This window comes from Eupeodes corollae, chromosome 1 (genome assembly GCF_945859685.1).
Source record: "Eupeodes corollae chromosome 1, idEupCoro1.1, whole genome shotgun sequence".
In the NCBI taxonomy this organism is placed as follows: Eukaryota; Metazoa; Arthropoda; class Insecta; order Diptera; family Syrphidae; genus Eupeodes; species Eupeodes corollae.
This window is the reverse complement of record NC_079147.1, coordinates 221,514,611-221,539,356: the sequence shown is the minus strand read 5'-3', so window position 1 is coordinate 221,539,356 and position 24,746 is coordinate 221,514,611. Positions and strand designations below refer to the sequence as shown.

Genomic DNA, 24,746 nt, shown 5'->3' with positions numbered 1-24,746 from the left:
GGCTAACAAGTATATAATATGTTACATAAGCACTAAGCCTTAAGGCTTTCAATACATTGAGCAAAACTGCAGCATGAACAAGGAAGCACAAATAAAAACGGTCGACTGTAAATCCATTGCAATATATTATTGTTTTCTTTAATTAATATGAATTTCAAAGAAACTCTCAATACAATCCGGAAAAGAATTAAAAGCTATCAAAATTCAAGAAGTTCAAAAAAAAGATATGAATAATATTGAGGTTCTTACAACGGATCTTGTAATTCTACTCCTTCAGACTTTTTTCGGAAGATCTTGGAAAGAACCCAGGAGCTTCAAATCGATAGCCACCATCTCTTTATCGATTTTAAAGCCGTGTAAGGCAGCATCCATAGGAAAGAGCTCTACAGAGAAATGTCTAGTTCTGACATCCCTGTCAAACTTATCCGTTTGTGCAGGAGAATGCACGCTGCTCTATCAAGGTCGAAAAAGATCTCACCGATGCATTTCATGTCAAAAACGGCTTTAGAAAAAGCGATTCACTGTCATGCGACTTCTTCAATATCGTTCTGGAAAGAATTGTGCAAAACTTAACCGTCAACACTAGAGGCACACTCTTACAACGGTCAATCCAATTGGAAGATGAAATCGTGATGTCAGTGGAGCGTTTTAAAGCATCGCAACGGAAGCGAAGAAGATGGGTTTAGTGGTCAATGAGGGCAATACCAAGTATATGCTGTCATCAAAAAAGGACACTGAACGACGAAGTCTTGGACAAAACGTCATTATGGACAAGTATAACTTTGAGATAGTTGATGACTTTGTCTACCTAGGCATCGCTATAAACTCCGACAACGAGACCAGCGCTGAAATAAAACGAAGAATAACTCTTGCAAATCGCTGATTCTTTGGACTTAGAAGGCAATTAAGAAGTAAAATTTCTTTCGAGCATCTAAAATAACCATCTATAAGACACTCATCATCCCGGTTCTCATTTATTGCGCTGAGGCCTGGACCCTGTCAAAGAAAGATAAGAGCGTTTAAGGATGCTTCGAGAGAAAAATTCTTCGGGTGATTTTTGGTCCCGTATGCATAGATGGAGAATGGAGGAGAAGATATAACGACGAACTGCTGTACGGGCTGTACAGCGGCACTAACAGAATCAAAGTCCAACGCCTTAGATGGCTAGGTCATGTAGAGCGATTGGACATCAACGCTCCAGACCGGAAGGTTTTCGAATTCAATCCCGAGGGACGGTGCAGCAGAGGAAGACCGCGAAACGCATGTTGGTTGAGGCCCAGGTTAGCCCCGGACTGTAGCACCACCTTAAGTAAGTAAGACTTTTTTTTTGGGGACATGTTAAAAGTCTATGTCAAGGTCCCACAGTTCATTTAAGACCTCAAATAATTTCGTGAAGTCATCGAGCATATACAGCCGACATGTGGATATTGGTCATGGAAAAACTTCATGTGGTGCCCATCATTTGGCTGATATCGTTTTCTGTTATTAATGGCATTCTTTTCACTGTTCAAAAAAATAAAATACCACAGTAAAACAATGATACAAGCGGTCTCAAGATGATAGATATGTTATTCAAGTTCAACAAAAGTCATTTATAGAACGTACGAGCATAATGTCTGACGAATACATTGAAGCTCACGTTGAAACGTATTTTTCAGTCAATGATTTGACAATTTTCTGTGACCGTATAATATCTGAGTCAATGCTAGTGGGATGACTCCCAACAATTGACAGGGTATAAATTAACACGCAAATTTTCCATGTTATTCAATACCAACTTACAACATATATTTTAAATTGACAGATTGTTTTAAAATTTATGGGGTTTTCCATGGGTTGATTCAGATTTCCTTCAAAAATTGATTTATTTTCCTGGAGCACGATTGAAATTTGTTTGTCATTGGATAACTTAGTGTACGTTTTAACGTTCCTCGAAGAGCAAAACTAACAAAAAATCCAGATCTGCAGATTTGATCTTAAATAAAAAATCAATCAATTTATTCTGTCCCTTGAAATGTAAAAACAGGAGAAATTTATATCATCTACAGATCTAGATCAAAAATAATAAATTGATTTATTTTACCCATGGAAAACTCCATTAATTTAAAAAAAAAAGTTGAGTTTTATTTGTTTTTATTTTGGTTTTGAATGTTTTTATATTAAATGTTATAACAATCATGAGTCTTGAAAGAGTGACAGTTAGTGCAGTGGCAGAATCGCAACAGCGACATCAGACGTACTATTGAAAAACTACCCAAAAATTATGTTTCAAATGCTTACATATAGGTATTCCTGAGCCTAAAATGAAAAATACAAACAAATTTAACTCACTTACACTTAATTTTGTCAAATCGAGTGATCGTCAAAATCTTGCGAGTCAACGCCTCGACTGCGTTAACGTTAAGTCATCCCATTAACAGCACATTTTGGCACAATTAAGATCGAAGAGTGTCATTCGTGTGATAGTCAACAGAGAATTGTTGACAGAGAAAACTTTTAATTTTTGGTGACGTCAGAGAATTGACTGTAAAGTAGTATTCACATGAGCGCGACCAACGAACGACGAATGAAATACAAAATGTGAGTTTATATACGTTTGAAGACATATTTCCACACAAATTCTTAACAAAACGATAGCAATATAGTTTGTGTTTGATTTATGATACATACTTTTACTTTACATTATAATGTATTAATAAATTTAAGAAAACAAATTTATTCGTCGCGAAAAAAATTATAGTTGATACGAACTGTCAAACTTTATTCGCGTTCCACATAATCCACACTCGCAACGAATAAAATAATCGCGCGTACTTAACCTAAAAAATCATTCTTGTTTTGGTTTCGGTGGTGTATGGTGTTCGGCTGTGGCTTCATTCGCGACGAATTAAAAACTCTCATGTGAAAGAAACGTCAAAATCGACGAATATTCGTTCATTCGTTGGTCGTTGGTCGTGCTCATGTGAATATTACTTAATGGTAGCCTAAAGGGCCTTGCACATGAGAGCGAACAACGACTGAACGAACACGAACGTGATTTTACACATTTCAAAAAGTCAATTTCAAACAAAAACACATTTAAATTATATAAGAAACCAATTGACATTCATGTTAGGATAATACAATTTGCATTTTGTTCTCTAAAACAAGACAATTTTGAAAAAAACAACTTGGTAGTAAAGAATTGTAGAGTGGTTGCTCCGAACTGTCAAACGGTATTCACGTTCCACATACTGTGGATGGTACGTAGAACGTGAAATAGAGTTTGACAGTTCGTAGCAACGAATACATTTTTCGCGCTTTACCTCAAAATTAATTATAAGTTAACAATTCGTCGCTGTCTGCGCATAGAAATAAAAGTCAAAGTAAAAGAAAAGTCAAAATATGCGAAAATTCACAGTTCGCAGCTCATGTGTAAGGTGCTTAAGTTTTCTTAACATAGTTTATACAAATGTATTTCGATAATTTCTCAAAAAAATCAATCATTCAGTGAGTTTTAAAAACAGTTAAAAAAAATCATGCTTTGGACCTTAGTTAAGATCCCTTCAATGTGAAAATAAACCTTCCCTACAAAGGAACTACACTCTTTGTAGCTTAAATATCAAATTGAAAGAGAAGAACATTGTTGAGTCCTACATTCTTGGAGTGCAGCTGAAAAAAGAATCTCCGCACTTGACAGTACTCCTAGTAGTAAGAGTATTATACGTCAGAATTGCTCCAGAAGCGGATCAAAACAACAACAGCAAAAACCAAAACTGCCGTATTTGGACTGATTATAATCCTTAAGTATGTGTTGAGACTACATTATATTGAAGGAAACGTTTTAGAACCTTATAGTTTTAGTAGTTTAGAAGATAATGGCTGAATCACATACACGCTTCAGCTTCTGCTTCGCCTGACGTTTACGAGTTCAGCCATAGGAATTCAATGCATGCTATCACAATGTAGCTTCGACCTCACGTTTTGTTTGACAATCGTAAGGAAAAGAATGTAATGTAACGTAATGTGACTCCAAAGGGAAGCTCTAGTTCAATTTTCTGAACATTTGCTTTGTCTGACAGCTCATCAGCAGTAAAAAAATGTCAACAAACAAAATATTTGCTCTTTGGAGGGATGAAATAATAGAAATGTCATTCAAAGCAACCTCGAAGCGGGCCTAACATAACGGAGACGAAGCCGAAGCTGAAGCGTGTATGTGTTTCAGCCATAAAGCCCCCAGATTAAACTACCTTAAGCTATGTAAGAGTTTCTGCAGTTTTTTTTGTAATCTGTCCAAAAGACTTAAACTTGTTTATAGGGTAACATTAGCTCCAAAATGTGAGTTTGTACTAAAGTCTATAACTAAAGAAAGCTTTAAAGATTACAGTAAGATCAGAAGAGGTGAAAACTCTGTTAAAATTTAAAACTATAAGCTTTGAGAGATCAAACATAAAGTCACATAAAGTCGCTAATGTAGGTATCATTGCAAGAATTCCCGGTATCTAAGAAAACTGCCAACATGCATGCATCTTCTTCAAAACACAAACTGAGGAATGTCGCTGTTTTTTTAATACTTTCAGGCAATAACGATTCCTACTCTTGAATTGGCAACTTTTTCTTAATTCCCACTTCAATGCTAATTACTACACCACTGTACTGCAGCTACTGCAATGCAACAAGTTTACATAAAGGAAAGAAAAAAAGTTAGACGAATCGCCACGCTAGCTTCTCACTGAACCATCAATCGCAGTCTCTATCGCTTTGGCAGTTGAAGCCCCGTGGTCCATAGAATAGGAGGTATTGGTTACATTTTTTTTTTCAGACAGCCAGCGCAGCGTATCAGTAGAATCACAGAGATATGAAATCAATCGAAGAAACTCGAAACTCGTTCTCGATTTCTTGATGCACAATTAAGCAAAAATATATAAATATAAAGAAATAGAAGTAACAGAACTCACCTCACTAATGCCGATCTGCCTCATAGTTTCTATTTTGTTGTCTTCCTTGATCGTCTCTGGTTTGAATCTGGTTAAAGTCGCAGTTCTTTATTTTTAATGATGCGAATATGAAGGCGAAGAGGAGTTCCTTGTTCGTTTACACGGATGACTTTTGTCACAAAATCAGAAATAAAAATTATTGTCCAGCTCCACCAGCGGCAGGTAAATCCAGATTATGATCCCAAGAGTGTATCCTCTTTGAGATTGTGATTAAGAAGAATAAAATAAAGTAAACACACGTTCCACTCCAGTCCCAGTCACAATCAAAACACACTCAAAACACAATATATGTACCTAGGTACCTACTTTACTACTCTTCTTCTTTTATGCACTTCGCGAATGAAAATATTTTACCGTTATTTATGTAAATTACAAATTCACGAGTCCGTTATTAAATGAACTGAACTGAACATCAAGAACAACACCACACCAAAGACCAAACCATCCAAACAGAAAAAGAAGAGCTCAAGATCAAGATCTATCGTCCCAAATTAAGGTGGAAGATGAACGTGCCCCGTGCGCGCGATACTTTTCGAAGCGTGGGATGAATGGGATTCGGATTTGGATTATTTTGGGATATTCGAATATACTTTGTGTACACCTCTAGAGTTAGAGTAGAAGACCGCTTTTCGTTTCAACGTCCAACAATCGACTGTTTTCAACTTACAACTTTAGTGCGATGGTGGTCTGGTCGGTCCGCTGCAGGTTCGCAGTTCGCTTCGAATTTGGTTGCATGAGGTTTGAGTTAAGTTCGGTCGATAATAATTTACTTTTTATTTTCACTCTTCGTCTTCGTTATCGTTCGTGGTTTGGTTTGCCTTTTGCCATTGCCTTTGGTTTGGTTGGTTGTTTGTTAACGTTGTTAATAAAATTATTTTATTTTCTCTTTTTTCCTTTCTATTAACAAAATCATCGTCGTCGTTGTTGTTGTTGTTATTGTTGTTAGTTTTTAGGTCTATTCGAGTCGAGTGCTTATGCGATGGAATGGTGTTGACGTTATTTTGTTTTGTTAACGTTTTTGTGAGTGCAGACACGAAGTGGAGCCTCAACGACAACGTGACGATTTGATACATTGTAAAACTGAGTGACTCGGTAAACTAGATATGATATGATATATTAGAAAAAGCTACTTGAGTGTAGAGTTGGGAAAAATAGTTACAATTACTTGTAATTGAAATCTCAATAGACTTTTTTAATTACTTTAAAAATTAATTGAGGAATTTCTATTACTAATTACATGTAATTGAATGATCAGAGAAGTATTAATGATTACATTTTCCAGTAATCATTACAAAAAAAAAAGTAATTACATTTTACGCTAAGTTCTTAAATATGTGTATTAACGCTTCAAGGTCCCTAGAGTCTAAATATATATAAGATTTTAAGAGGGATGTCTTTGCGTGCGTGTGAACGTACGTTCGTACGTCCTTACGTTCAGGAAGCTTTTTTCGTCATCCATATTTTAAGAACCAGACTTAAATAAATGTTGGTATACCGATATATTAATGCAGAAAGATGCAAAAAGAACTCTCAAGAAAAATGAGCAGTCGTTTTTTTGACATTTTTGTTAACTCAAAGTATTTCAGGAATTAGTAACGCTAGCGACTTGAATTAAATTTTATAATTATTAATATATAATTGTGAGTTGATACCAAACTAATTTTTATATTTTTGAAAAAAAAAAATCAACAAACGATTTTTTTATAAATCAAGTTGTCACCTCGAATATTTTACTAACAAAAGAGAAGAGTTTATCGCCAAAATAATTACATGCTAAGAATGGTAACGTTTTTGACAACTGAAATTTTGAAATTCTAAGAAAAATCGAATTTAAAGTTTTTTTTACAAGTAATAAAAGCCAAAAAAAATTGAAAAAAAAAATTAATTTTCGATTGAAATATTTTTTCAAAAATTAACAGTACTGACTTCAAACTAATTTCATCCTTTAAAAAGTCAAGAGTACGAATAGATAAGTCAGGCGACAAGATATTATAACGAATTTCTTAAGAACAGTTAAAAGCAAGCATCTCTTACTATAGAGGGGGGTCTATCTGCCCCCGTTTAGGCGGGAGGGGCATTTTAAAAAATGATTATTTAAAATGGAAAAAATAGTTAAAAATAACATTTTTTTAAAACCAACATTCTGTTTTATTAGCCAGTTTTTAAATTAAGTGGAAATTATGTGTAATTTTTGAAAAAAATATTTCTTAACTCTAAATTTAAGTAAAAAAGTTATAAAATGAAAATGACTGAAAACTAGATGATTTTATGTCTTTTAGTTCTTGAGAAAATTGAAAATTACCAAGAAAAATATTTTAATTTAATTATTTTGTTTTACTTAAGTAGTCTTATTTTAATAATTGGTGCGAATTGGGGTGTATGCAACAGTAAAATGTGTGCTGTGCAACCCCCCTGCTTGCGGTGGGTGCAAGGTTGGGGGGGTGCAAGGTGCGGTGGATTTAAGGAAAAACAATTAAGCCTAGGTATAAAGTTGTGTTCATAAAAATAGTAGTGCTGGTCAAATAGTGGATTCGAAGACTTTCCGGGCCGGAGAATTGGTTTTCATGCGCTCTACGTGACCCAGCCATCTTAGTCATTGGACTTTTACCCTTCTGGCTAAGTCTACGTCGCTGTACAGCCCGTACAGCTCGTCGTTCCATCTTCTCCTCCACTCCCCTTCGATGCATACGGGACCGTAGATCACACGAAGAACTTTTCTCTCTAAGCCACCCAAGGTACTTTCATCCGCTTCTGGCATAGTCCATGTCCATAAGGGTCTTAAATAGCAACACTTCGGTCGCTCGAGAGAGGACTTTACCACTCAATTGCTTTCTTAGTCCAAAGAAACAGCGGTAAGCAAGAGTTGTTATGCGTTTGATCTCAGCGCTGGTGTTGTTTTCTGCGTTTACAGCAGAGCCTAGGTAGACGAAGTCCTTGACTACCTCAAAGTTACATCTGTCGATGGTGACGTTTTGACTAAGACTTAGGTGTTGTATGTCCTTTCTTGACGACAGCGTGTGCTTTGTTTTTCCCTCATTAACCATTAAACCCATTTTTGCCGCCTCTGCCTCAATACTCACAAAAGCCCCATTGACATCCCGCTGAGTTCTTCCGATTATGTCAATGTCATCAGCATATGCCAGTAATTGGACAGACTTTTGAAAGATAGTGCCTCTAGTATTGACGTGAGAGCTCTGTACTATTCTTTCAAGCACGATATTAAAAAAAACCTTGTCTAAAACCTTTTTTGACATCGAAAGGTTCTGTTAAGTTGTTTCCAACCTTTATGGAGCAGCGTGAATTTTCCATGGTCATCCTGCACAAACGGACTAGTTTGACAGGGATGCCAAAACAAGACATGGCTCTATACAGCTCGTCCCTGTATATGCTGTCATATGCGGCCTTGAAATCGATGGAAAGATGATGGGTGTCGATTTGGTGTTGTTGGGTTTTTTCCAGGATACTGCCGTATTAGGTTGTTGACGATGGGCTTTAAACGTTCACATATTACGGCAGAGAAGTTTTTATAGGCGATGTTAAGTAGACTGATTCCTCTATAGTTGGTGCAGTTTAGAGGGTCTCCTTTTTTCACTTCAGCTTAGATATGGCAGTTTTTACTTCGTCTTAGTCGGGAGGACGGGATTGTTGGCTTTCGTCGTCTATGTTGAATGCATCATCCTGCCTGACAGCGGAATTCAGTTCGTCGTAGCCGTCGTCTGTAGAAGTGGTCCTTCCATATCCTCAGCATTGACTGCGGTTCCACTATGATTTTTCCACTTTCGTCTTCGCAGCCTTCGGTTCTAGGTTTATGTACCTGTGAATTTCGTTTCACCTGTTCATAAAACTTTCGTTGCCACTGGTTTTCGATACATTGTATTGACGGCAGAGAACTTCGAGAGAGGTTACTTGTAACTCGATCGGAAAAGGATTTGGCTATCTCTGGCGATTGTAGCCGTTCGACGTTGTACCTTCTCCCAGCACCTCCCTGTTTTGCCTTGGGTCTGGAAATCCGAAGTGCTACCTTGGCTACAACGAGGTAGGTGTCCGAGTCGATGTTAGCTCCTCGGAAAGTTCGTACATCCATGATGCTGGAAGCGTGTCTGGCGTCGATCGCAATATGGTCAATCTTGTTGACGGTAGAGTGATCTGGAGAAGCCCAAGTTCCTTTGTGGATGTTGAGGTGTGGAAAATGCGTACTGGCTATCATGACGTTTTGCTCGCAACAAAATCTGTAAATTACATATAGGTAATGAAAATAAGGTCAACTACTCATTACTGTGATTTAAAAGCACTTTCCCTTAAAAACTTAAATAAATTCATTACAATTTTCAAGCACATGTAATTAGTAAGTGTAGTTTTTCAATTTCATTAACTGGTGAAAGAAAAAAGTCAATTACTTCTAACTTGTAAATAAAATTATTTATTTATTTATTTTTTTTTAAGAATTGATTTAAGTATAAAATAAATAGTTGCAGAAATGTTTACTGAACACAACCTTGTAAGTGCAGCCCGATTTGGCGCCAGTTATAGTTATCATTGGTTTTTATCATTGAAAAAAATAAAGCACTGGAATTTTTTGACAGGTCGTTTATAGCTATCCTTGAAAATTTTTGTTATTGATCAAAATTTCCTAATTTAAATCCACCGAAAAAGTTTTACTGTCATTGAAATTGTGTGAAATTAGAACACAAATCAGTGAACGATTCGTTTCACTTTTGAACTTAAAAGTATCAGCTGTTCAGGAAAACGAATTTCCGTCCGGAAAATTGAAAAATAAATTTTTTAGAGAAAAATAACTGCGAAGTTACACTTTTTTTCTGAAAAAAAAATCTTTGAGTAATTTTATCAAAGGGAAACACCGTCAAATATCGATTCAAACATTTTCCGGATCGATTTCAATGGTATCTATAACTGGCACCTTAAATAGAAATTTAGCTCAGGAAAAAAATCTATCATTAATAAAAATTGGTCCACACGTTCAAAAATAACTGCTAAAAACTGAAATTTTCAACGAAAAAACTTTAAGTATTCTGTATGCTCACGTGGGATTTTTGAGGATAATGATATGTAATTATTCCTAGGTTTGATGACTTGTATGTCTAATTTGCCTTAACTAATATGTTACACATCATTCCTATCTGTTAGAATCCGTTTAAGAATAAGAATATATTTTCTTTAAGGTTTCTGTAAGACTGAATATTTATTGAAGATATCGATTAAAGACTTGAAGAAATTATCACATTTTTTATTTAAAAGAAAAACTATTTTTTATTCTCAGAAACCTATTTAAGTTTTGAAAAGGAGAATCTTAAAAACACAGAGCAATATAGTGATGTTGATGTTGTATTTGTACTAAGGCTATCAAAAACCATCAACTTGTATTAAAACTTCTAATGGAAATTTAACAAAGCAAGAGTTCGGCTTCTTTATATTTTGTTTGTATTTAAAAAAAAAGTGTCGTTAATAGAACACATATATATGTAGGTACATGTTTAAATGAACATGAACACGAAAATAGCAGTAGGTAAAGAAATATTAAAACAAAATTTAAAACTCAAACTTATTAAAAAAAAAAATTGTTTTATAAAAAGGTATTTCGAAAACTCCTTTTAGTAAGTTAAAAAAAAAAAAACAATTCTACATTTAAATTTGTATACAACTACTGCTATTTTCATGTTCACAAAGAATAAAGTGGGCGGGTGCCTTGTATATTTTTGTGAATCGTTACCACGCCCACTAAATCAAGTATCAAATATCACCGAAGCTATAACGAGAAGTGCTTCATAATTTTGATGATCGGCCAGTCATTCTAGTTACGGATTTTTTCCAGATTTTTCTTAAGAACTTTTTGGCTACGGAGCTGAAATGTACGAGTATGCTTGTAACAGTTTTTTTTGTGTTTTAAATTTGAGTTGATTGGTTTTGTAGTAAGAGAAGGTCTAAAATTGGTTGTTGCTGTAAATAAAAAGTAGTACCAGAACTTAGCTGGCTACTTGTGTGGCTTTTGATTTACTTTAACATTCTGCGAACATACTTTAAATAAGGTTTTCATATTTCAACACTATTTTGAGGAAATTCAAATTTAAAACAATATAGATTTTTTAAAGGGTTCCAAGGCAATTGACGATCACATTTTTGGTTGGCAAGTTGATAATAGTTAATATGTTATTTGAACTGATTCCATATTTAAATAACAGTGGTTAGCAACTTAACGTAAAGGATATTACCGTACACTAGGGAGTATAACCAATTTGTTTGTATAACTAAATTTGTAGGCCTTTTTTTCTATAAAACCTCGTTCTCATGTTAAAAATTAAATTTTTATATTGAAAAAGTCATTTTAATATTTTAAATATCAGAGTAAACTTTCTTCTTAATTTTGATTTCTCCTACAGAGGTACTGACCTTCTTTAAAAAAAAAGGTATAATTATTGAAGAGGGTTTTTTGAAACCTGGTTTGACATGAAAAAAACTGTAGCTCCCTTACATCCATAAAATCAAACACACACAAGAATAGTATGTGTTAAAAGTTACAAGCAATCTTGCAAATGAACGTTGTATTTTGGAAATGCAATCATTTATTGAAGATTGGGAATAGTATTAAAATGAATTCAAAAGAATTCAAAGACTTCAAAAGAATGCATAAAGTTTCAAATAATTGCAATCAATTGATCTTAGAAAAAATGATTCTAATCTTTTCAAGATCAAATTATTAGTGATTTCAAAATTTGATGAGTTCAATTGAAACCATAAAAGATGGCATACTTTTACAAGTCTGGTCACTTGGTGCTAGTTCTGCAGCGCCACCAAATTCTTAATATTTAACATAAGAGTTAAACTTTATTACAAATTAAATTGCATCACCCTGTGATTTCTTAAAGCCTACATTGTATTACAATGTGGATTCATCACCTCCATTCAATTTAATATCTTCGTTTCAAGACCACAACGAAAGTTCGTGTACCAAGTATATTTGTTTTCTGCCTTCACAACAAAAGATATTTGATAGTTGTTTGCATTTTTTTTCTGCAATGCATCAAATAGTTAAATATCTTTACCAAAGAAAGTATTTTCGTATATTTATACCACAATTGCACTTATCCGCTGATGCAGCGATGCTTTGCTGTTGATTTGGAAAATCTTGAAATGCATTCCTATAGATCATGATCATATACAGAAATTTCTTGTCCAATCGTTCCAATGCTTTAAGTATTTGGAATTTCTCCCACGCCCTAGGCCTGCACATTTTGTTACACATTTTATTGCAGACCAGTTTCGTTTGGTTGAGTCACCATAGGTATGTAAAATTGTTGCTGGACAAAATGTAAGTCATTTTTTCTTCACTCATATTTTTGTATGTAGTCTTATATCAAACTCTTCCAGTTCCACTCGGATACTTGTCCAGCTACAGGGTACGTAATTTAACAGCATATATAATGAAATATCAGATTTCGACCTCCTTTCATATCGGTGTGATAGGTATGAATTTCCTTTTGATCAGTAAGTCGAGTCATAATCATGACAGACGACTTCTAAATTAGCTTGGAGAAGTTGATTGGGGGAGGCCTTACTAGGCAGCTATAGTATTGTGCTATTACAGTTCTACGAAACACCCTCTTTTCCGTATTTGACTGAAATATTATGCAGTAATGGTGAAATGAGAATCAACCGGATATTGCCATTCTTTTGTTGGGGGAAATAATTTTTGGTGTAAACTCCTTATCTTATCCATTGAAGTTTTTTGACCATAGGAAGCTTTTATAATGGTTCTCACTCACGATTGATAAAGTTTCCGTATCCTCCTAAAAGCCCAGGTAACTGTTCGGGTATAATTTATATGTTTTTTTAAGACTTCATTCAGAATGCACATTAGCAGCCTTGAATATCTTTTTATTAATCTTTTGCAAAGAGATAGTGGTCTACTTTTATGGATAATTTGTGGACCAAATAGGAACAAACATTTTTTAATCTTTTTTCAATTATTGAAGAATTCTCGTTGGGTTCCTTTGTGAAAGTCTTATGTATAGACTTTAATTGCAACTCATTGAAAACTTATATTATGTCTGATAGGATGCGTTTCCTCAGTTTAAGTCCAGTTTACACCAGGGACCTTTCAAATTCGACTCGCAACGTATTTCCTTATTAACGAATTCGCGGCGAAGCGAAAATAGTTCTTCCAATATTCCAGTGATTTGACACTTTTGGTTTGACTTTTTCTTAATATATTCCAGTCATTTGACAGCTTTCCACAAATTGTGTTTGGTTTTGATTGAATTTGTGAAATGTGCGGTGATTTATTCAAAATTTTATATTTTATTGCGGATTGTGGATTAGGTTAGGTTAGGTTGGAGTGGATGTCATTGACACACGTAGACCTCAAGGGTCCATTGTGATACCACTGATGAGGTTACTCATGGGAGAGTAATGAATTTAAACAAACCATTTTGTACTTTTAATAAAGTTAGAGAGACGTTTTGTGTCAATCGTTGCCAGTTCACTGGTGTTATCGAAGAAGGGATTACCGAGAAAGTAATTCCTTCTAATGAAGAGTACTGGACATGTACATAGAAGGTGTTGGACTGTTTCCTCTTCCTCCTCGTCCATGCAGCTTCTACAGGGATTATGGATTAATTATAAGAAAATTGATATAAAGATCACTCACATTTTTATATAATTACAATCAAGAAAGAATCCTCAAAATTGAACAGGGAAAAATAATGAACACTCTTTCGCCTGTGAATCCGCCAATAAAATCTATCGGATTTCAACTCGCCAACAAACATTATGACATTGAAATGTTATGAAATTCGCCTTCGAATTCGTTAATCAGTCGAATTCAAAACCAAGAAGGCGAAAGCGAAAGCAATGATTGAAAAATGTCAAACTCGCTAGCAAAACGATTCGCCGCGAATCCAATCATGAGGCTCCAATAGTCCTACTCATTTTTCTGAACTGATAAGGGTGCAACTTAGCTTGACTTGTTTTTCGTTAGATATATAGACGATGTAGCCAATGTGTGACAACTTTACACCCCTGCTTTATCAAAACTTGACTTAAATTTAATTCTGACAAAAAAATGTTTAAAAATATTAATGTTCAACTTCTTGAAGAGCATATTGTTCAATTGGGTATATTTTCTATTCCGTCCCCCTCACGAGCAAATGCATTTCCTAACGAATAATACCAAAATCCATTACGAATCTCATACTACTTTAGAAACTAAAATTCTAAAACAAAATAATAAATCATGGTTTTTTAAAATATAAGACTATTAATGCAACAACAAGATAATGCATAAAGCATCTGGAAGCGATATCAGCTGACTGAATTGCGACGCTTGATTTGTTCATTGCGAAACAAAGTCACAGCCAAAATCAGTTTAGCCAAATCCCAGATTTTTACTATTCAATTAAATTCATAATTGAATGGACGTAAACTTTGGAGGAATCTGCGTAACGTTAGTATTGGTAAGGCAAGAAATATGCCTGCTAACGATGTTGATGTTAAGTTATTTAACAAATCATTTTTCTCAGTCAAATCAACCTCGCCTTTGTCGAGTTCATCGGAAAAAATTTCGTTTAGGGAACATTGATATCATCCTAGTATTATTTTTCATTCTGTTCATGCTGCTGATTTTGTTGAAAGTCTGCTTTCTGTGAAGTCAAGGGCTGTCGGTCTGGACAATGTTACCCCAATTCTGTTTAAATGATTTTGCCAAATTGTATGCCATACTTTACATATGCATTTTCCCGACCTTTGGAAGACAATAAAAACCATACCACTTCCTAAATATGCTAAAGGAACTCTATATAGACCTATTTCAATTCTACCCTATTTGTCTAAAGTCTTTGAGAGAAGTTTGCAGATAAAATTCAACGCTTATCTTAAAGCAAAGAATTTGCTCACTCCAAAACTATTTGGCTTCGGGAAGGCGTACAGCTGTACAACAGCACTCCTTTGCTTAACTGAAGAAATAAGACAAGCGATGGATAAAGACGATGCAACTTTCTAAGTGTTGCTTGATTTTTCTAGGGCGTTTGACACTGTTAAAAGTATGCCGTCGACAGTCGTTGTCCTCTTGGACTCATTGAGCATGGATGCTCTTATACCAATGAAGGAATTTCAAATTATGGTCTTACTTAAATGGTATTTTCTTGAACACTAAAAAAATCAAAATGCTTAGTGACTTCAATCGAAATGCTTAGTGACTTCAATCAAAATGCTTAGTGACTTCTAAAAATTATCTTGCTCTCACTTACTTTCCCCCGATTTTATTAAGTAATGTCCCCATTGAATATGTAGAAACTGCTAAAAATATCCGCGTTGACTTTAACCGCTCTCTAACATGCGACAACTATATAAATGGAATATTATAGGCAAAGTTTATGGTGCCCCACGTACTTTATGGTAAACCCAATACTTTACACCAGTAAGCCAAGACATTGTTAATACCAATCTTAATATATGATTGTGAATTATATTGCAATTGTAGTTATGATAGTAAACATAAACTTAATGTTGCTTTTAATAATGGCAAATGGCAACATTATATTTTTAAGGAATTCAACGTAATCTGTGGCCTTCAAAACATTCTTAATCCAATAAATTGGTCCCACACAAATTATCCAAAGCATAATGTTGCTTAACATTCTTTACTTACTTACTTTTGGTTTTCCATCGAATCCAAATAAATTGATCTTTGTCTCGTCTGACCACAAGAAATGTTTCCAGTTTGGCAGCATTAAATTCGTCTTCGCAAAAGTGATCGATTGTTGATATTGCTTTGAATGAGCAGTGTAACTTTTCTTGCAGATTCATTTTTATAAGCCTATTTTAAATCGCTCGACTTGTGACTTGTGCATTTAACTTCTTCATAAGGATTCTTCTTCGATTCCCGTTCCAAAAATCACCGAGTACCTTTTCGATGTTGCCCGCTTTTCGACGCGCTTCTCCTGTTGTGGTTCAATATGAATGGCGGTGAATACTTTTTTATTGAGAAATTCTTAAGGCCTGCAATTTCCGTCATTTATTTGCATTCATTTTTAAGACTTTTCATCAACTCTCTTTTCTCGTTTGAGCAATGTAACCCGTTTTTCATCCTAAAAGTGTTGTTGTTGTTGAGAAAACAAATTTCGTGGTAAATGCTATTTTGACACTTCTGTTTTTTCAAATTTACAAATTAAATATTTTAGATTTTTAGAACTTTTTATTCCAAAATTATTTTTTTAACAATAAGCGTATCTATTCTTTCAAAAAATTACCACAATGATTTAAGTATTGTATCGAAATGGGTTTAAAAGTGATAGCTTAATGAAATCATCATATACAGTGGGCACATGACTTAATATTTCCTACAAAAGTTATAATGGCTGCGTTCAATCTCAGACACATAGGGTATCCGGATACCTTTTTGTTAGTGTCTTACGTGTAAAATAACAGCTGATCAAAAACAGCTGAGATATCAAAAAATACAAAGGTATCCAAGAATTTCTGGGGAATGTAGGTATCTGGCAGAACAGCTGATTCAACACATGGTTGAATTTCAAGAAATTTGAAAATTGATTTCAGCTTCTCTGCTTTTTGTGAACAGCTTAAAGGTGTTTTTATTTTTTGACAGCTATCTCAATACAACTATCCAACTCGCTCAACAAAATATCTAAAAATCCACCTATCCAAGATACCCTATCCAACATGAGATTGAACGCAGCCAATGTAGGTGCATCATTAAAAACTAAATTCATTTCTATTATGTTTTCCATTACTTTATGTAGCTTTATTCTGAAGATTTTTGTCATAAAAATAAGCTATGACTTGGCCCTCTCTTTAAATAACAAGAAAATTAAAAATAAAGTTATAATTTTGGTTAAGGTTTTGAAATAGCATATTAAGCACGAGGCACCCATCGAGTCAGGATGGCCGAGTGGTCTAAGGCGCTGCGTTCAGGTCGCAGTCCACTCTGTGGGCGTGGGTTCGAATCCCACTTCTGACAATCGTCTTTTTTTTCTTTTTCTTTCATATAATTTCTTTTTAAATAAGTCTTCAAAGATAATCGAGGTAAAATTTAGTTACACTTTCCATATTTTTGCAGGAAATTCATGTCGTATCGAATCGATGAAATATTTTTATAATCTAGTTTACTATTGTTGCCAAGAGTGTGTCTGAAAATGAGTCCATCATCAGACACTCAAGAAATCTTTTGTGTAATGATAATAATTGAATGATACTGAACTGTTAAGATATTATTATATTTGATACAAGTTTATTAACAGGTTATTATGGAGCATTTTTTTGTTTATGGGAATCATGAATGATATGGAAATAATATTCTTTTCCTGAAGTCACGTATTCGGAACGAAAGAAATTGCGTCTGCTATTATATTATATTAGGGGTATTCCCGATCTGATGCAACGAAGGCTTAGTATCATTGTAAAAATTCAAAAGAGTAGGGTTTTACAGCACTACAGCAACAAAATACATGTACGGAGTGCGATTTTACAAACAGTTTCACACTTTAGCTACACCCGTACACCCGAAGCCTATTGGAACAAAGATACAATAATGTAACATTTTGTTTTTAAATCTTTATTTTGTTTCATACATATTTGTTCAGAAAAAGTTGAAAAGATTTACAAGCTTGGCATTCAACTTGGCTTGGCTTGACTACGCTTAATCCAATAGAATAGGTATAACGACAACTTCATCGTTGTTTATGAGCGTTTTCAAGTAAGTACTGGATAGTTTAAATCAACAATTTTAGTGTTTTAAGTCAAATTAAATTTCTGATCTAAAATTTGAAGACCATTGGTTAGATCTACATGTCTTAAGAGTTTCGAAAGCTAAAACAATTTGATTAGACACCAAACCCTACCCGGACGTTGGAAAATTGGCCAGTCTTAACAGCTTTTCAAAAGAACTGCATAAACAGAAGCTTCAAGACGAGCAATTTTAAGGTGTGCATCTGATTCTTGTGATTCTGGTGCAAAAGTAAAATAAAAAATTGGCCTAATGCAAGTCGCTCAACAATTTTAAGAGTTAATTAAATTCGAAAAACCTTGAACGAATTAAACTTAAGAAAAAACCTCTATTTGACAAACAACGCTATTAGTTTTTTTAAAACTCAAATAATCTTGAAAAAGAATAAAAGAGTATTTAATTTCAGTTGTCGTGGCCAACCCATCAAATGTTTAAATATTTCTTTTCATAAACCTTCCAAATCTTTGAGAAGTAAAACGTTGATTTTGAGTTATAGGCACCGATTGTTCATAGAGTTTTGTATGTTGTTGTGACTTGGGTCGGGATTCTGTTGAGGTTCCCGGCTGCGATAACGGCGGGGAAACAGGCTGTGATACCTCTGGCTGAGGTTCCGAATCATCTTCTTGGCTGGGACTCCCTATTTTATTTGTTTTACTTAAAATAAAAGTAAGTCGTAGAAAGCCTAACAAGACTTTTTTGATTCGTCCTCAGCACCAGACCTTCCAGCTCCATTGCACTAAGTGTACTCTCTTTGGAATTGGTCCCTTAAAATACTCCATTTTTTTTATATCCGTCAGTTCCATCTCTGAAGAAACTTCGGCCAATAGCTGTTTAGCAATGTCTCTGTTTTTATAAGTTTTTGAAAATTTAAACATAGATTATGTCGGTTGATCGGTAACTATTCGGCGTTATAGGGCGATGCCGCTTTCAGTGGTGTACGCGCTCTAACGCCCGAGCAAAATTCGGCTGATGACGGATTAAGTGTACGCGAGCCATAACTCTGATCTAACATTGTTTTCAGTTCAGAATTGTGACGAGGCATTTTTATATAACTCGGCTGAGATATCATCGAAGCCCGAAGCCTTTTTATCTTTCTTTTTTTTCCTTTTTTTACACTAGTTTAGTAGTTTAGCTTATAGTAAGTGTCAAACTACGATCAGAGTGTATGTGTTAGTTGCAAAACATAATTAACATTTAACTATTACAGAACAAAAAATTAAATGAGAACGTTTACGATAGTGGAGCACTGGTTCTAAACAATGATTTTAATCCCACCTTATTTAAATTTAAATCAATCGATAAACAGTTTAAGTTATACAAAATGCTCATTCGACTTAAAGCTTCATTCTTCCCATTGTTAGTTCTAAGGAGGTTTAATCAAATGTACGCAGATGATGAGTTCCGCCTCGGTAATTCAAATGTACACAAGATATCAAATAAGGTACATCAATTTCACCATTAATGAGTTGATGAAGAAATACTAAGTCATTATTAACACGCCTTTGATGAAGAGATTGCATTTGAAGAAGCAGAATACGATGTTTATAGGGAGGCAGATCATTATGATCATCCCAAGGAAGACCCTTTAGGGCAAAGCGAATAAAATGATGTTGAATTGATTCAATACGTTTCCTATGAATTTCGTAAAAGGGAGCCCAAACCTGCGAAGCATATTCACGGTAAGGACGAACATGGCAATTGTACAAAGAATGAGGAACATAGGGATCATTGAACTTCTTTGCCCAGTGTTTTATAAAGCCAAGCGTAGTACTTGCCTTATTAAAAATAAAATTAATTGTGATGTGTAAACTCTAAGTTAGATAAGTTGGAACAGAAATGAACACATAAATCTTTAAACGCGACAGAGTTTTTGCTGTGATATACAATAATCAAATACACTACCGATTCGTTTTTTAGTAAAAGTTGTGTTAAGTGATAGGCTATTTTTCCCACACCATGAAAATGAGAATGTGTTCTTCACGAGAAAAGGTGTTGCAAAAATATTTTACCAACTTGAATGATTTCTTTACTTTTTCTACATTCTTCGTCATTCAACCTAGATTTAAAGTCATTAGCTCTACTAGACCGCATGACAGAGGATTCTCTGTTGTTGAAATCAGTTCTTTTGATTCATCGACTGCATTTGAAATCAAGCTTGCCATATTATTTAAATTCTTCTCTGTTATGGCGTTTTTGGGGTTTGAAGTCACACGAAACACAGATTGGAAGATTTATTGAATAAGAAGAAGGAAGAACACCACAGAAAGTATTACACAAAAAATACAAACTTTAGAAAGAGCAAGTGGTATAACATTCCAAATCACTAATATCAAAATAATTATACATACCTTAATATGGTATTCTCTGAATGTGTTCTAGTCCAAATCTTATTATACACATGTCTCTTCAACTTGGCCTTCAGATGTTGTATATTACTTGAGCTTCAAATTTTCTAAATCCAAAAAAAAATTAAATCGATATATTGGGCAGGGTCAGGCTACAAAAAAGACTTGAAAGTAAGGCAAGTTTCTAGCATCTGATTGCCAGCTGCCAAAAAATTGCCTTCCAATTAAGGCAACTTTATTGGAAACTTGACTGGAAAGTTAGTTAAGAAAAATCTCTCTCACTATCAAGTCAAGTCAACTTATGTCAGAATGACAATCGATCGTGTTTTTTTAATTAACTGAAAGTTGAACTTTATTCCTCTACAATTCATTTATTTTTTGCACGATTTCATTTAAAATTTTATGTAAGAGGGTTTCTCTTCAAATTGGAAAAGAAATAAGTAATATTTCTTTACAATACGAAATGCAAATTGGGATGGACTTTTAGTTTGCATGAGGAATGTTTTGTAGACAATAATGTTTTTGGTAGTTTTTGTACGGTAAACTGAAGGTAGAAGTTAGGGAAGTAAAGTTCTGAATTTGAAGTTTATGACACTTAAAAAACAAACTAGTTTACTTGGTCCAAATGTACGTTCAAGGTATCCAGTTGACTGCAAATGAAGTCCCTTATGTTGAACCTGTCCATTATCTTTAAATCTTAGTTTTTGTTTATACGATGAATATTTTCAAAAGACACTCGGTAAGAATCGGTACTGAGCACTGTTTGTGACTCTTACCGCACGTAAACCAGCAGTTAATCAGGACCAATCTTTGAACGATCGACAAATGATTTTTCACTCATAATTAAAAATCCAGCTTAGGGAAAGTTTACAGTTGTTTTAATAATTTCGCATAAATTCTACGAATATTTTCTTGTACATTTAAGACAATCTTTATTTCGGAGTTAATATGACTTTGAAGTCGCTGGCTTTGTGATACGGTGTGTTTATTTAACCGCTTTTGCAACCGTTTCAACTTGAAGGTCAAGATGTACAAAGATCGCTATTTCTTATATCAAGCCGAGTTATTCCACGAAGGGCGTTGTTTTACAATTTTTGGATAGGTTCACCATTTGCTTTCTTTGTACAGCCCCATAGTCGAATGCCATATGTCCAAAAGGGTTTGCTTATATAACTTAAGTTTGTTCTAGGTAGAAAAGTAGGTCTGAGTTATTCCCTATTAAGCAGAACATTCTTCTGTACTTCAAGTTTAAATCTGCTCTTTCTATTTAAGCTTTGCATCCAAAGCCACTCAAATGTATTTGGCAGTATTGGAGCATGATACTTCTGTACTCTTTATATAAATTGGAACATTATTTTGTTTCGTTAAGTTTTATACACCAGATTTGTGTGCAAGTATTTACTTTATCGACAACATTTTGCAACTTGTTTTTCTATCACCAATATTGCAGTAACATCTACAAAAGTGGCCACGATAGCTTGGTATCCATTGGATTACCCCTTCTTTTTAAAAGATCAAGGTTGGTCTTACGACACTCCCTTGCGGTACACCGGCTTCTATTTTCTTTAGCTTCGAGTCGTACCGTAAGCCGGTTAGTAACATAAGATTTCAATATTTCGTAGTACTGTCTGGGAGGGTACCTAGGCAAGTTTTACAGAAGTTCCAATTGTCAAACCTTGTAAAGGGTTAAACAACATCTAAGCATATAGCAGAGTATTCCTGTTTTTATTCAATGCCTTTTCTATCACATCCGCGATTTGATAGAATGTGTATTTCTAAATCCATATTTATAGTATGGAGTCTTCTTTGTCTATAGCATTCTTCAAAAAGGTTTTGTTCTTGGTAATCAAATTCACACTTTTTTAAATGTGCTTTAATAGAACTCAAATCCGACCTCAAAATTAGTTTATCATGTTAGCACAGAAAACACAAATACAAGGCTTTCCAAGTTTGGTTTTCCAACAGCTTTATGCGATATTCGGTTAAAATATTTATAGTAAGTATTTAATAAATTTTTTCCGGAAAATCTCTTAAGTTCTAAGATTTCACGTATCACAAATTAATTTTGAAGAAACGTATAGCAATTTGTTCTAAAACGGTTTTTAGCAGAAAAAGACTAAAAAGATTAAAATTGAAATTAGTTTTTTTTTTTTTTTCTAACGAACCCGTCGTCCAAACAATTCTATCATATCAAGTTTTGAAAAAATATTTTTAAAAAGAATATAAAAACACTTTACCAAATAGTTTCCATTTTGTTGTAATCTTTGATCTTCTATTCTTGAGATATATTTCCATTTTAGTCTTTTTGTTCTTCAGTCTTTTTTGCTTAACACCGGCAAAATAGCGGTGACTTTGGTTTTTCATTTGTTGAGTCAAGCCAATGAGTTCTGGCACCTCTTCTTGTATACATATTTGCTGCCTTTTTTGGTATGAAAACTATTTCATCAGCAAATTTTAAACCATTAAAAACTTGCCCATATATTCTTTTTTTAAGACTAAATTAAAACATCGAAACTAGCACTAAAAATTAATTTTAAAACGTATTTTTTTAAACTGGGCAGGTTCAGGCAACACAAGGGACTTCATTTGCAGTCAACTTTATTCTTTGAAAGTACATTTCGACCAAAACATCTAGTTAATTTTTAATTTACTTCGCAAACTTCTACTTTAAGTTTATAGTGCAAAAAGTACCAACAAAGTTATTGTCTACAAAATACTCGCTATACAAGCTACAAGTCCATTACGATTTGTCTTTTGTATTGTAGAGAAATATTACTTATTTCTTTTTTAAATTGACAATAAGTCCATTTTTACAGAAAACATTAAATGGAATTGTGCAGAAAACAAATAAATTATAGAATTGTAAAACTCAGTTTTAAGTTGAATGAAAAAACATGATCACCTGTCATTTTGACATGAGTAGACTTGACAGTTAGGAAGATTTTTCTTGACTAACTTTTCAGTCAACTTTCCAACAAAGTTGCCCTAATTGGAAGGCAATTTTTTGGCAGCTGGCCAATCAGATGCTAGAAACTTGCCTTATTTTCAATTCCCTTGTGTCACCTGAATCTGCCCACTGTATTAAGTATTAAACTCAAGGTTTACTCAAAACTTTATATAGACATGTGTAGTCAAATAAAGTCATATTTGGTTTTCCGTTTGGCTGTTCTATTGATACATAATGATGAACATTTAATAAATTGTTTTTTCGTGACTTTAATTTAGTTGATGTTTTAGAAAGAACGGGAATTCAATTAAAAGACAATTTTAAAAACTTATGAATTGTTAGGAATTTTTCCATACAACCCTCTAATTAATCAAATGGTTTTTGCACACAAAATTTTTGACTCTTGACTTTGTTCTTCTCATGTGTCTAATGAAATCTTAAAAGCTAGTTTTAAAACACTAATAGCAAACGATATAACATTCCAAACCATTAATATGAAGATAATTATACATACCTTGGTATAGGATTCTCTGAATGGGTTTGAGTCCAAATCATATTATATTATATGCCTCTTTAACTTCGTCTTTAGATGTTACTTCATCTTCCAATTTCCTAGAGAATTTGAAAACCGATCAAGTAATTGTTGGATTATCTTTGAATCTTAATTTTGTTTCTATACGATGAAAATCTTCAAAAAAAACTCGGAAGTGTGAGTGAGTCGTGTGTGTGAAACTCTTACCGCACTAAAGCCATCATCCAGTTAATCAGGACCAATCTATGAAAGATCGACAAATTATTTTGCTCTCTTAATTTAAAATTCACTTCAGGGAAAATTTTAAGTTGTTTTAATATTTTCCCATCCAAACCATCAGCTTATAAGGCTTACTTGTTCTTAATCTCCGAATATTGTCTCGCACATTTAAGACAGTCTCCATTTCAGAGGTGATATGAATTTGCAGTAGCTGATTATGCGTGTTTTTTTTTAACCATACAGAGGGCGCTATTCCTTAAATGTCATATTTTAGAATTTTTGGGTATGTTCAGCATTTGCTTTCTCTGTACAGCCATAGTTGGATGCCATTTGTCAATATTTTGCCTATAAAACATAACCTTTTTCTATGTAGAACAGAAGGTCAGAGTTCTTTCCTATTCACCAGTACATTCTGCTGTATTTCAAGCTTAGCTCTTCTGCTTTCTTTTTGGTGTGATCTTTTCATATAAGCCAAAGTCAAAGATATTTCTGTACATTTTGCAATTTGTGTGTAGCCTTTGCAACCGGTATATCTGACAACAATATTGCAGTACCATCAACAAAAGTGGCCACTAAAGCGTTGGTAACCCTTATTTTTAAAAGATACAAGTTTGGTCTTAGGACACTTCCTTGCGGTACACCAGATTCTATTTCATTTAGTTCTAAGCACTTTTTTTGGAGTCTTCTTTGTTATATCATTTTGATAAGCATTTCAGTAGGGTTTCGAAAACTTTTGCCTTAAATTACTGTTGGTAAAATAAAATTTGAGATCTTTCAGCATTTTGTATGCTTTACTTTTCGATTATGTTTGTCGACGATTTAAAGTGAAGATAAGTGAACAAATTCGTCAGTAAATTGAGCGTTCTTTTAAGAAATAAAAATAAAATACAATTAAACCATAAAACAAATAATCAACAATTGACAAAAAGAAAATAATAAATAAATTATGTAAGACAATAAAAGTACATTGATA

At 34.0% G+C, this 24,746-nt stretch overlaps 1 protein-coding gene and 1 non-coding gene across 2 annotated transcripts in view; one reads left to right on the top strand and one right to left on the bottom strand.

Annotated features, from left to right (window-relative positions):
• The window catches only part of LOC129939458 (ras guanine nucleotide exchange factor Y), a 138,422-nt gene extending 132,785 nt beyond the window's left edge, over positions 1–5,637 (bottom strand). The window contains exons 1-2 of the mRNA XM_056047478.1: positions 5,283–5,637; positions 4,938–5,172 (exon numbers count right to left, since the gene is read on the bottom strand). Coding sequence (XP_055903453.1) covers positions 4,938–4,961 — 24 coding nt within the window. The 5' untranslated portion in view covers positions 4,962–5,172; positions 5,283–5,637. The remainder of the gene's footprint in view (positions 1–4,937; positions 5,173–5,282) is intronic.
• An 11,245-nt stretch (positions 5,638–16,882) lies between these two features.
• Trnal-cag (transfer RNA leucine (anticodon CAG)) lies at positions 16,883–16,965 on the top strand. Its single transcript has one exon. It is a non-coding gene; the product is annotated as a tRNA-Leu (tRNA).
• The last annotated feature ends 7,781 nt before the right edge of the window (positions 16,966–24,746 follow it).